Source organism: Barbus barbus, assembly GCF_936440315.1.
Source record: "Barbus barbus genome assembly, chromosome: 19".
Taxonomy (NCBI): Eukaryota; Metazoa; Chordata; class Actinopteri; order Cypriniformes; family Cyprinidae; genus Barbus; species Barbus barbus.
In genome coordinates, this window is record NC_136747.1 from 29394051 (window position 1) to 29407085 (window position 13035).

Consider the following 13035-nt stretch of genomic DNA (forward strand, 5'->3'; position numbering starts at 1 on the left):
GTTCGTAATCGTAGGTGGGACTGACCACGTCCCCGTCGTTGACTCGATGACTCTCAGACCCACCAGGGACTCGACTGGCCGGGACGCGTCGCTCCGCTCTGGCGAGCCGTGCGTCCACTCTAAGGGCCAAGTCAATCAACCCATTGAGTGTGGTGGGGAGGTCCAGGACGTAAATCTCTCTCTGGACACGGTCAGCCAGCCCATGCAGGAACATATCCCACTGCGCCTCCTCGTTCCAGCGACACTCCGCCGCCAGGGTCCGGAACTCGATGGAATAATCCGACACTGATCGTTCACCCTGGCGGAGATCGGCGAGAATTCTGGCCGCCTCTCTTCCGGCTACGGCCTGATGGAAAACTCGCTTCATTTCCTCGGATAGTGCCTGAAACGAGGTGCAGCAAGGATCCCGGTTCTCCAACACCGCTGTTCCCCATAGTGCCGCCCTTCCAGTCAGCAGGGTCATAACAAATGCCACTTTGCTCTGTTTCGTACTGTATGTTCTGGGTTGCAGAGCAAAGTGCATGGAGCATCGTGTCAGGAATGCCCTGCAAAATCTGGGTTCCCCGGCATAAAGCTCGGGAACGGGCAGCCGAGGTTCCGGCTGGAAGGGGACTTCAGATGGATTGGGGACAACTGGCGGTGTGGGTGGCGCAGTGGGAACTCGCAGCTGTTGGAATTGCTGGGTGAGCTCGGACACCTGCGTCACCAGAGCCTGAATAGCACGGCCAGTGTTACTCAGGCTCGCCTCTTGAGAGTTCATTCTGTCGATGCTCTGAGAAATGAATGCCTCTAGTACTGTGGCTGAGGCGCCCGCCGCTTCCATGGGTTGGTCAGATCGTTCTGTCATGCTGCGGAGAGATGAGGAAGCGATTTGCAGGTGAAACAGAGGTTTATTGTAGTCAGACGGATATAACAGAAAACCAGGATGAATTGATGACAGATGACACAGGGACCGGATGGGCTACACAGCAGGATGGTGGTGACGAGACGGATCCGTGGTGAAGAGTGGGAATCCCCAACACAAACGAAGACACAGCAACACCGACACCGGACGATCACCTTGACATCAGACGGAGGAACGGAGGAGACGGGACAGTCACTGAACAACACACAGGGAGACATCCAAAACTATCTGACAAAGGAGAGGAGAAACTGGTGAGTATTTATGGGTAAGTTAAGGAGCTGCAGCTGGTGCTGCTAACGAGGCTCAGCTGAGTGTAGTGAATGTTGATGGCTCGGCCACGCCCACACACGTACTACACGCACACACATGACAATACACGGGACAAGGAGGAAACAATGAATGAGTGAACCGTGACAATTTCTAGATGCTCTCCATAATATAGTTGTACAGAACAGACCAGATCAGCCCAGGTTTGTGGTGATATGGGATAATGTCAGTTTCCATCGGGCTGCTCTGGTCCAGGCCTGGTTCACCAACCACAATCAATTTGAAGTGGTATACTTGCCCCCTTACTCACCATTTTTAAACCCTATAGAGGAATTGTTTTTTGGCTTGGAGATGGCGTGTTCTGCAGGCAATGGAACAGGCCTGCGGCGACATTCAGGTGACAGCAATCCATGGATGGTTTCGACATGCAAGAGGATATTTTCCCCGGTGCCTAGCGGGAGAAGACATTGCTTGCGATGTCGATGAGGTCCTGTGGCCAGACCCCAACAGACGACGGGATCCATGAGCCCATGTATGCACAATTGTCATGATTTTTTGTGTTTACAGTATAGTGTGTTTTCTATTACTGTATTATTATTTTTTTATTATTTTATTTTTTTTAGCTTTATCTGAATTCATGGTACTGCAATGTACAGTGCTGCAATGTACAATATTGAGTAGGCCTATTTGCTTTTTTGGTTGTTTGAAAATGTGTCTCCTGAAAATATGCCTTCTGAATAAACAATGAAAATCAAAGACTGCAGTGTTTTATATAAAGTAGACTAGTGTGTTCCCCCTGATCTGAAAGTGTTTGCATATGATGCAAGTATGTGTCATTTTGTCAACAGAGTTACATTTTGACAAAGGAATGTTAGGTTTTGATAGCAGAGTTTAAGTTTTGAGAGTAGAGTTTCAATTTGGCACAGATGTGAATGGTATATTTCCCAGTGTTGTGTCATGTTTACTTGTGTTTAGAGTTTTGGCACAATGAGCGAAGTTTTGCAAAATGTGTTCAAGCAACGGGCAAAAACTGTAAACGAAAAACTACATTACAGTAGCTGCAACGTTCAATATATATATATATATATATATATATATATATATATATATATATATATATATATATATATATATGTATATATATGTGTATATATACATATTCACATACACACATTAGTCGCAATTTTTTCTCACAGTTGTTATTTGTCGGGTTCATATCAGTGAATGTGTGTGAATAAAGGAGGGTGGAGATGGCACAATGACTGAACTAAAACCTCCGAAACATCCTTGCTTCCTCATATTAGTCATTTGTTATCGACGATGGCTGAGGCTAGGAAAAAAAGGTAAGTAGGCTACTTTTCCCCTTCTAGCGTGTTTTATTCATTAGGCTTTAAAAACGAAATCCATGCATGACAATCTCATTAATTTTATTTACATATAAGAAAGTCTGTGTCTGTCCGGTTACTAAATAATTTCTTCAAACAGACCAATGCCACCTGGGTTGGGGAAGAGCCGTGAGTTTAACAAGGAGAACTTGAAAACCTGTGGGTTCCGGTTAATTAATCATGTAATGCAAGAATTTAAAAAAGAGCAAAATAATCTTAGAACATATGTTACTGAGGTACGTACACACACACACACACACACACACACACAAATTAATGAAAGATAGCCTGTTTACCTTATAGAAATCGCTCTGATATGCTGCATAGCCTATAACCTACACTAAAAACATAATAATAATAATAATATAGTCTATTAAACTTTTTTTTTTTTAAGATTCTCCACAGCATCTTCTTTTTAGGGATCATTCATGAGGACCATCTCACACCTGAAGACATTTTATCTACACAGACTGAGATTGTAAAACAGGAATTTCCAGAACCGTTTAAGAAATACAAGAGTCATTTACCAAAACGGACACCTTTCTCAATATTGTTAGACATGGTAAGAATCATATTAGGTTATGTATTTATTTGAATAGTTGTATATTGTTGTATATAGTTATTAATGCCTCAAAATTTTACATTTGACTGTTTTTAGATGCAGCTTACATTTGGCACAAAAGAGACCATCATGAAGGAGCTTTGCAGTCTAATGAAAAAGCTGGAATTTCCTTTTCCTCTGCGCAAACCAGCGAACAAAAACCAGCGCTACTACACACTGGAATCCACCGTCATTTGCTTTTGCTCCAATAGCCTGTACCCTTCACAAGAATATTGTGGTGCTTCTCTGGGTTGTAGAACAGAAAAGGCCAAAAGTATTATGATATATTCCTCATGTATAAATACGTGGCATGAGTATGTGTCATATGCAGTAATGTCATTTCGACATCAAATAGAGGGTGACAGTTTACAGTTTCATGAGTCTATGCAATGCCAGGCATACATCAGGGATTGGATACACAACACTTACAAGGAAAGACAACCATGTATGAAATGTACACGTCTTTTCAATCTGCCAGAAGGTGCAGAACAAGAACATTATCCTTATGGCAATTGTGCAGAGACAGAGTGCTTGAGCAAACTCCTGTTCAAAGATCAATTCATGCGACAGAATATAGATGTCAGGAATTATACAACTGACAAAATTAATAAGTTAAAAGACTGTACCAAAGAACGTTTGCGAGGCAAGCTTGCTTCCATACCTTCTCTCAGCAATATAAATAAAGATGATCTTCTCTGGTTTGACCCACACACTTAAAAATAAAGGTCCAAGTTAGAGCAAAAAGGGTTTTCACCATAATTCATTGAAAAACGCTCAAATTTGTCATTGTTTATCATGTTTTTTAGCACATTGTGTTGAGATTCTGTATATTCTGTATATAAGTTTCTGTCAGAATTTCCACTTTATTGATTATGTGACGATGAACACATTGTGTAACCTTATATTCATTAGATTTCAAACCGGTTCAGACTGGTTTGGTACATGGTGCACATTGTGCTCTTCATGACTGAACATGACTACCATAGATTCTTCTTAGTTTGTTTTGCAAATGTTTTACAGTACAAGCCACACCTTGAGTTTCTGGTTAAAGTGCATCCGCATGTCATTCCCTTTCATTTTAGCTCTACTACTGAACAGAAATGGTCTTATATAATTGGAAATGGTTCATAATATTCTAAGATGTGTTGTGTTATTTAAAAATAAAATGTTACTACAAACAAAATAGAGCATTCTGTTTAATTTATCTAAATGCCTTTATTGAAAAGATGAGAAAAATAGATGAAATGACGCACGCCAGACTCACACATATCCCTGTGAGTCAACAGCTTTAAGATCATCTGGACCCCCCACTAAATTATTTTAGGCCAACAAATGTTGTAATTGAAATAAATCAATAACGTGACAAGCCCAACAATTTGTGCCAATTTAAATAAAAACACATGATTTGACTCAAAGCCTTATTGTCATTGACTCATGTGACAACTTCCTTATATGACATCTACCCCTGGTCTTTCCTTTATGAAAAAAAAAAAAAAACTTGACTAGACAAAAATAAAACAAACAAACAGCTCAATTATTAAAATTATTATTAAAAAGCTGAATTATTCAGTCTATCAGTTCCTATATGTTTTGCTATTTATTTCAGAGTATTCTTGAAATTTGATATAATTAAACATCAAATAAAATCCAGTTTTCATCAGTTTTCATTTGGTGTCTTCGAACATATTGACTTTTGGTGGGAAAATGTTGAATGTCGAGTAAGCTATGTTAGCTAAGCAGTATAGCTACACATTGTTTTAGGTGCACTGTTCAGACAGGCAAATGAAGCAACAGGTGATTTCAATATATTTTTTCATGTGTTCCTGGATGGAAAAATACCAACACATGCGCACCTCACCTTTCAGGAGCTCCACCTTCATGAAAACTGGTTGCAAAACAGCCCCACCTATGAGGTACTTTTCCCTTTGTAACTACCCATAGATTTTATTGTACATCTAACCAGCAAAAAATTGTCTGGTGAGAGAAGTTGGGTAAGTTATTTATTTTTTGTTTTGTTTTTCCTCTCATTGTTTGTATTTTTTGTTTTTAGTAGATCTTTATTCCTTTGCATACTCTATAGAAGACCTAACAAAACAAAACAAAACAAAAAAAAGTATTTTGAATAAAAAACTATATAGTGCAGCCATACGCATTTTTACTTTTAAGAAGAAAATTTGCTTATTTGTTGGATTGAACTGAAAACTAAAGTCTTTGGTGAGATTACAGATATCTAAAATGTAAGAAGGAATGTATAGTGTGTGTGTGTGTAACATATGTAGGCAAGTGAGTGCTGGTGCGTGTAAACCTCACTCCCCTGATCTCAAAAAAGAGGCGCTCTGCCGGAGACCGCGGTTTGAATCCCGCTCGAAGCGGGCGAAGTACATACGGTTACATGTGCGAGTGCGTTTTTGTGACAAATGAGGACATAAATATGAAATAAATTTGAAATTTGGGCAATAGCACATACAGTTTGTACAGTATAAAAACCATTACGCCTATGGGATGAATCCACTTCCCGTGTGTGTGTGTGTGTGTGTGTGTGTCTATATGTGTGTGTGTGTGTGTGTCTATATGTGTGTGTGTGTGTGTGTGTGTGTCTATATGTGTGTTTGTGTGTCTATATGTGTGTGTGTGTGTGTGTGTGTGTGTGTGTCTATATGTGTGTGTGTGTCTATATGTGTGTGTGTGTGTGTGTCTATATGTGTGTGTGTGTGTGTGTGTTTTTAAGCAATATTTCTTCCTGGTCTAACATATGTAAAAGTTGTTAGTGTAACCAAATAGGGTCAGGTTGATTCAGAGTCATATTAAGTATTATTTTTGTCTCAACACAACCGGTTACTTTATTTATTTATTAATATTTATATATAAAGCACATTTTGGTATACCAGAAAAAAACGTTATGAGTCTTTGTCTGTGTCTTTACTTAAAAGTAGTCTATGTAGGCTATTACTGTATTAAAACCAGAATTAATAAAAAAAATAAAAAAAGAAATTAATTAAAATGTTAGGCATCTTTCTATTTGACTGAAAACAAACAGGAAAGAAAGAGAAAGACAAAGAAAAAACAGTGTTCTCATTGTCTCTTGTGATCAGTCTGTCCAGCAGAACCGGTTTTGAACGATCGTAGATGAAATAGCAGAGGTGGACATTTAGTTACTCAAGAAGTTGTAGTTTTCATTTTAGTTTCCAATATGTATATGTTGTATATGCATATGAGCTGGGAAACCTGTTTTGAAGAAGTACAGTAACTGCATTTATATTACATATACTGATAAACTGCTCTCAAACTGACTAATGTAAAACAAGCATATACAGTACAGTATAATTTCCCCCTTTTCCACAATTTTTGTATTTTGTTTTTGCAGAACTGTGTCCAGTCCACTGCACACATTCTCAACTTCTCTGACAGGTAATGTGTATGTTTGTATGTGTATGTCAAATCATTTATTCCAGTCAATTCTAGGGATTTATTTTGATGTAGGATATTTTGAATAGTTGCTATATAAACATATTGCATATGTAGCTGGAAAATGAAGGAAGAACAATGGAAAAATAAGGCAATAAGCACAGAATGAGATTGTATCAGAATGTGTTGCTGACAGTTTTTACATTTATAATTATTATTGTACTCTAGGACAAGACCATACAGTGTAACGTTAAGAAGTCTTCAACCATGACAACCAAGTAAGTACAGAATTGTGCCATCAGTGTTCATTCTGAAGGACAGGGTGGGAACAAGGGAACTGGTATACGGAGACTTCTAAATAAACAAAAGAATGGGTGCATGACTTCCAAAATAAATGTTTATTTTTCATTTATTTATTTATTGCTTTCAGTGTGCTTAATTTACATCTTCTTATATACTGCCCTCTTTTTATTCCTTCTTGTAAAACTGTATTTTCACATATGGCCACAACCTGTGGCAATTATACTCTGTAAATAAAATTTATTAACGATAATAAAAGAAAACAACATTGTATACTTCTGAACATCATAATAATATTATATTCAAATATGACTGTTAAAAATGTCAATCCACCCTTTAGATCCTCAGAACAAATCAAGGAGGGATTTCTGTCATTCATTGAAGAAGGTAAGAAAAGACAAGTTAAAACTGTTTTGACAAAGAATCATCTTACATGCCCTCTGTCTAACCAGCATTATTAATCTGAGCTGAATTCTCATTAAGTCCCCAAACACAATCTAAAGAATGAAAATTAGCCAATTAGATTAATCTAGTCAAAGGAAGAAAATGAATTACATTAAAGCTTTTAAGATGGCTGCTTGTAACAAAAGCATGACTGTGATTGCAAGCTTCAAAGTTTGTCTGCTGTTCACTGACAGACAAACTGCGTTAAAGAAAGAAGGGTCCGCTGATCGAGAACAATGTTGTCATGTTTTGGAGACTCCATTTTTGTGGTAATGTTTAGATCACATGTGCAAATACTGAAAGCAGATCTTGACCAGTATCAAGATCTGTGACATTTGAGCAACATCTCTACAGAGTATTACTGTAAAGTGCGAGTGATTCCAAAACATGCCTCTTACATTTGGAAGAAGCTGAGATTGCAGCAACCTTGGGCAGGGTCGAGAAGATGCATCCCACCTGGATAATCACTTGGATAAATTTGAGTTTCTCCAAAATATCTCCATAAAGCTACCATGGAACTTTTTCTGGAATCAAATGGCTCCAGGGACAATGGAAGACAGGTGACCCTAAGTACACTTAATATTAAGGGCTGACATCAAAAACACGCAAAGCATCAGGTTTCAGTTGTCTTATATATGCAAATAATACTTCTTTTCTGATTACAAAGGCTCAGTTTAATATGTACCACATTTGGTTTTAATATGTTATAGTCATTTCCTCCATATTCTCTCAAATGTGCTCTTCAGTGGGATTTGTGAATTGGTTCAATTAATTATTAATATAACAATAAAAAGGACAAATTAATCTCACATTAGACATCTCTAGTCAAAAGCAAGCATAGGATCTGCCATCGTTCATGCCTGCAGTAAGGAAAATATTGATGAAAAATTTAAAATACTATGTCATGAATACAGCTTGCAGATAAATCTGTGGACTTATTCACTGGCAGATTCATCATCATCATCATCATCATCATACCGTTTCCTGGTCTCCATTTTAATGACACTGTCCTTCAACACTTCTTCAACTAACGGACTGCAGAAAATTGATCGAGAATTGAAATTTTCACAATTTCTGAGGATCACTGACATCACATTCTGATATTGCTCAGATTGTGTATAAAAAAGTGTGACCCATACTCAGAATTTGTGCTCTGCCTTTATCCCATCCAGATTTATCACACACAGTTGTGAACACACACACACACACCCGGAGCTGTGGGCAGCCATATTGGGACGTGAAACTCGAACCCTAGACCTTTGGGCTACAAGTCCGACTCTCTCACCATTAGGCCACGACAGCCCCCACGACTGCCCCACTATACACCACGACTGGATATATAGTGGTGAAGAAGCTCAGAAAATCCCTTCCTGAAGTTGCATGATCACTGATACAAGACATTGATCAAATGAAGCAAGGATGAAAAAAATGGATCACCAATGGAGCCAGAAGAGTCTTTTTGTGGGACATGGCAAATTCAGGAATCACAATCAACACAACTAGCGTGAGATGTTTTACTAACTTCATTTCATCTGCCACACCAGTTCCCCACTATCCATTCGTTTACTGGAATACTCAAGTGAATTTTTCATTTATTAGATTAAGGCTAATAGGATGCATCCATACCTCTTATTCCTGGACACTTAAAACTTAAAATAATACAAAATTAATTGACACAGACAGTACAGTCATGCAATGTAAGTGTAATTATTCTGTGTGTGAACAAAAGTACAAAAATAAACCAATGTACCATTGTGTACTATATAAATATATCTGTCTGCGTATTATATTTCTTTATTTCTGTTCAAATCTATTAGTTACTACTACTACTTCTACTAATAATACAATTATGCTTTAGATGCTGTGGACCTCTGTGGAATAGCTCATTTCGTAAAGCATCATTGCAACTCAACAGTTCATCTGGTGAAACCAAGAAGTTGTACTCTGAGAGTTTGTGGGCTGGAAGAAACTGTGTACGAAGGGGATGAAGAACAGCTTGAAGCCTGGAAAGATTATTACCTGCCAGAAAGGATGGAAATGGAGGTGATTGGTGCCATTGATGACTTCCCATGTGATGCACCCGGTCTGCAGTTGGTGCTTTTGTTGGGTGAAGATGGAAGGGTCTTTGCCTATGAGGATGAGCTTTTGCACCTCGTAGCCAGGAATTTGAGGGACCTGTTCCAGTGTGAAATGGCTTTCCCTGGAATAGAGACCTTCAAGCTTGGAGAGTGTTTTGAAGAGCAGGTGAGGTCGCAAACATGCATCATACATTTATTCTTTATTCCTACATGTATACTAACATTTCACTGAACGAGAAGTTTACATTGAGTGGTTTACAATTTAGACACAATGTTGGCCATTACTTACCCTGTTTTATTCTGCCAATGATAGAAGTTTCAAACGAAGCCAAAGCAAGACTGATTGTTGATACCGGACAACAATCAATTATTAATTCATTTTTCTGAATCGGTGACATACAGATAAAAATAATGATAAGAGTAGTGACACAATCAGTGAAAAGTCGCAGCACTGTATTGAAACGCCACTCAGCCAATCAATAAAATATAATAAGTAACTAAGTAAGAAGATTAAACCATAACGCTGAACATTCAGAATACTAGATTCCAGATGTCTTATGATGGTTAGATATAGTGATTGTCTAGGGATTTGCAAAATGTATATTTATACATCCTATTGATTATATTCATGGTCTTGTGTTTGTTGCACAGACTGAGGAAGAATATCTTGAAATGATGGAAAGCGATGATGTCAAAGAAATGAAGAGATTACACAAGGAGTACAGAGAATCTCTGGAGCATGAATTGATGAACACTATGAATGAAATCATACAGAGCCGTAACGTAAGATTACAGATTGTTCTTTTACATTTATTTATTGGCATACATTTAAACGGTATAATAATAATAAAAATAATAATATTTGCTTAGTTCAACCACCTCTCCTCTTCTGGAAAACAGGTTCATAAACAAAAACAAGTGGTTTCAGAGGAGTTCACTTCAAGCCCAAAGCAAAGAATTCAGGAAAATCCATCAATATGCCATTGCATGGTGGAAAACAGTGTTTGGTACAATCATCGTCATGACAGGGCTTTTTGCCCACGCTATGAGATTCCTGTGTAAAATTACATGAATGTTGTTCAATTTTGATCTTCTGCTCTTTCAAAATGCATTCATACGTTTAATTAGAAAATATTTCTCAGTGTCTGCTAACGTTTATTAATGAAAAACAGTAGATACTTCTTCAATTAGCTGAAGAGATTTGATCAGAGTGGCTTCATCGGGTGGTGTGGATTTCCTGGTACACTGTAAAAAAAAAATAATAATAATTTGTTTCCCCGCTGACTTAAAATTTTAAGTTTCTCAGTGTTAATTTAAGGGACAACTGGAAAATTTAGTTGTCTAAACTATAATTATATATATATATAATATATATAGTTATATAACTATAACTAAAATTTTAAGTCAGCGGGGGTAACAAATGATTTTAAGTTTTTACAGTGTAACTGACAAGGTTACATACAGCAACATTCTCTGACATTCCTCCTCAGCTTTGTGCTCCTTGCCTGTGAATGCTGTTAAAGTAACATTTAAACCTAATCAGCTTTATTCTTTATTCTTTCATTTCAAAAAAGCACATGTGATGATAGAAAAGAGGATTGTCATACTGAACTTGTAAATGAAAACAATTCTGTATATTGTAAATGTGGTATATTTCGACCTGGTATTTTATATTTTGAATCAAATTTTTTACATGTTTTTATGTGAATTGCACAGCCTTGAGGTGGTCTCAATAACCAACTGTGCATTGCCTTTGGCAAACTGAATTTGCCTGTCATAAAACGATCGGTAACACTTTACAATACGGGAACACTAATATGTGTTAATTCATGCTTAACAAATGCACAGATAATCATGAGTTAATGTGTAACTCATGATGAACTAAACCATTTATTAACAATTACTACATCAGCAACAAACGGACATTCAATATGATTAATAGATTAATTGTTATTAGTTAAATGTGTCATAAAGCATTAATTCCCTAATGACATATTATATTAACTAATAGTGAAATTCATATGTTAATTACCACAACGGGTTCAAGCATGCCTTTAAACTTCCAGTTGTCTGCTTTAATTGATCATTAGCTACTGATTTGCATGGATATCATTATGGTGGGACTTTACTTGTTGAGGCACATGACTAACTAATTCAAAATCTATAACCACAATGACATATTACTTAACAATTAGTTAATAGTTCTGTGTCTCAACAAGTAAAGTCATAACATAATGATACCCATGCAAATCATTAGCTAATGATTAATTAAAGCAGACAACTGGAAGTTTAAAGGCATGGCTTCGACCCAATGTGCTAATTAACATATGCATTTACTTCATTAGTTAATAAAATAAGTTATTAGGTAATTAATACATTATGACACATTTAACTAAAAATAATTGATTGATTACTTAATCTTTGAATCACAGAGTGTTCATTAGTTGCTGATGCAGTAATCATTAATAAATGGTTTAGTTCATTATGAGTTATTATTTAATGCATATTTGTGCTCCCATATTGTAAAGTGTTACCAAACAATCCCTAGATATGTAGCACATAGGAGTAATATGATCTATATTTTATTGGCAAACTGATCCAGTCACTTTAACGATAAACAATGTATTTCAGAATTCATTAAGGAAGAAAGAGAGTCAGGAGAAAAGGAAGGACGGGTCAGTGGACCAGTTAATTGGAATTTTAAATAATAAAACTTTGTCTTATGAAATTTACTATGTATTTTATAAATTACACCAAAAACTAAAAGATTATATTCATCTTGGACACTTTAGGATGTTTCAGTGGTATGCATGTGCAGTATTCAGACTGAGATTTTTCACAGTTATCTCATATTATCTCAAGTGCAATGAAGTGTCATCTGTATTTTTAAAGTAACACAAAATAATCTAAAAGCCACGTTAATGCTGCTACATAAAAAATAAAAAACAAAGAAATACTGTTGTTCTCCTAGCAAAGAATTGCCAGTCAATATTTTGCTGCTAGAGGGGATTCTGTATATTTGTGAATTTGTAGAACCCATAAATGAATGTTTCCAAAAATGGTTTGTGTAGATCACAGTGCCTACCTCTGTATTTTTCTTTTCTACTGTCTATATCTACAAGTACAATAATGTAGTTAAGCTGTGTGCAAATCTTTTTTTTAACTCACCAACTGGAATGAACAGATGTTAATTGATGTTACACACAATGTAATTTGTTTTGCTGTAATAAACTTTAACTGTGCCCAGTTTAACTGAAGAACACGATGCAGTTTACATTCATTGTAAAACATAAAGAAAATGAATATTGTTACCTACAGTTACTTAAGTAAAGTTGGTAGGAACACAATACATTATGTCTACCAAGACAGCAACAATACAACTGTTTTTTTTAACTGAGAAATTCAGCTTGCTGATGATCAGACGAAGCTTTTTATTGAGAACGAATGTCTCAAAATGGCCGGCGAAGAAGAAAGATATTATACAAAGAGAACTGCCAAAAAAAAAAAAAAGTTAAAAATATTCCCTTCAAACAGTAAATAATGAAAAAACTTCATTCTCATTAGTTCCCATGCATTAACTATTTATTACAGTACTAATCTTTTTGTTAATGTTAAAGAAATATAACCGTTCATTGTTAACTCGTGTTAGGT

The 13035-nt window shown here is 36.5% G+C and overlaps 3 protein-coding genes across 4 annotated transcripts in view; 2 read left to right on the plus strand and 1 right to left on the minus strand.

The window, feature by feature from the left end:
- Positions 1 to 13035, minus strand: part of LOC306885634 (uncharacterized protein) — a 431626-nt gene that overhangs the window by 268356 nt on the left and 150235 nt on the right. The window lies entirely within an intron of this gene.
- Positions 2475 to 4569, plus strand: LOC306885573 (uncharacterized protein). Its single transcript, XM_079442189.1, has 4 exons — positions 2475 to 2514; positions 2657 to 2792; positions 2951 to 3118; positions 3215 to 4569. Exons 1-4 carry the CDS (start codon positions 2492 to 2494, stop codon positions 3872 to 3874), a joined length of 987 nt encoding a protein of 328 aa, XP_079298315.1. The 5' UTR covers positions 2475 to 2491; the 3' UTR covers positions 3875 to 4569.
- Positions 5078 to 10633, plus strand: LOC306885207 (uncharacterized protein). Of its 2 annotated transcripts, XM_079441599.1 has the most exons (8): positions 5078 to 5148; positions 6522 to 6565; positions 6791 to 6840; positions 7203 to 7249; positions 7501 to 7575; positions 9165 to 9550; positions 10036 to 10167; positions 10285 to 10631. In XM_079441599.1, the coding sequence occupies exons 5-8, from the start codon at positions 7551 to 7553 to the stop codon at positions 10444 to 10446; spliced, it is 705 nt and encodes a 234-aa protein (XP_079297725.1). In that variant the 5' UTR covers positions 5078 to 5148; positions 6522 to 6565; positions 6791 to 6840; positions 7203 to 7249; positions 7501 to 7550; the 3' UTR covers positions 10447 to 10631. The 2 variants fall into 2 exon arrangements, with proteins under 2 accessions (XP_079297725.1, XP_079297724.1); XM_079441598.1 differs by lacking the exon at positions 7501 to 7575 and having other exon boundaries at positions 10285 to 10633.

Bases quoted from the DNA above. Each gene is read 5' to 3' on its own strand.
- LOC306885573 (XM_079442189.1), top strand. From the start codon at position 2,492: ATGGCTGAGGCTAGGAAAAAAAG. The intron at 2,793-2,950 runs GTACGTACACAC...TTTTTTTTTAAG, and splicing joins TTAGAACATATGTTACTGAG to ATTCTCCACAGCATCTTCTT. The intron at 3,119-3,214 runs GTAAGAATCATA...GACTGTTTTTAG, and splicing joins TCTCAATATTGTTAGACATG to ATGCAGCTTACATTTGGCAC.
- LOC306885207 (XM_079441598.1), top strand. The intron at 9,551-10,035 runs GTGAGGTCGCAA...TTTGTTGCACAG, and splicing joins GAGAGTGTTTTGAAGAGCAG to ACTGAGGAAGAATATCTTGA. The intron at 10,168-10,284 runs GTAAGATTACAG...TCTGGAAAACAG, and splicing joins AAATCATACAGAGCCGTAAC to GTTCATAAACAAAAACAAGT.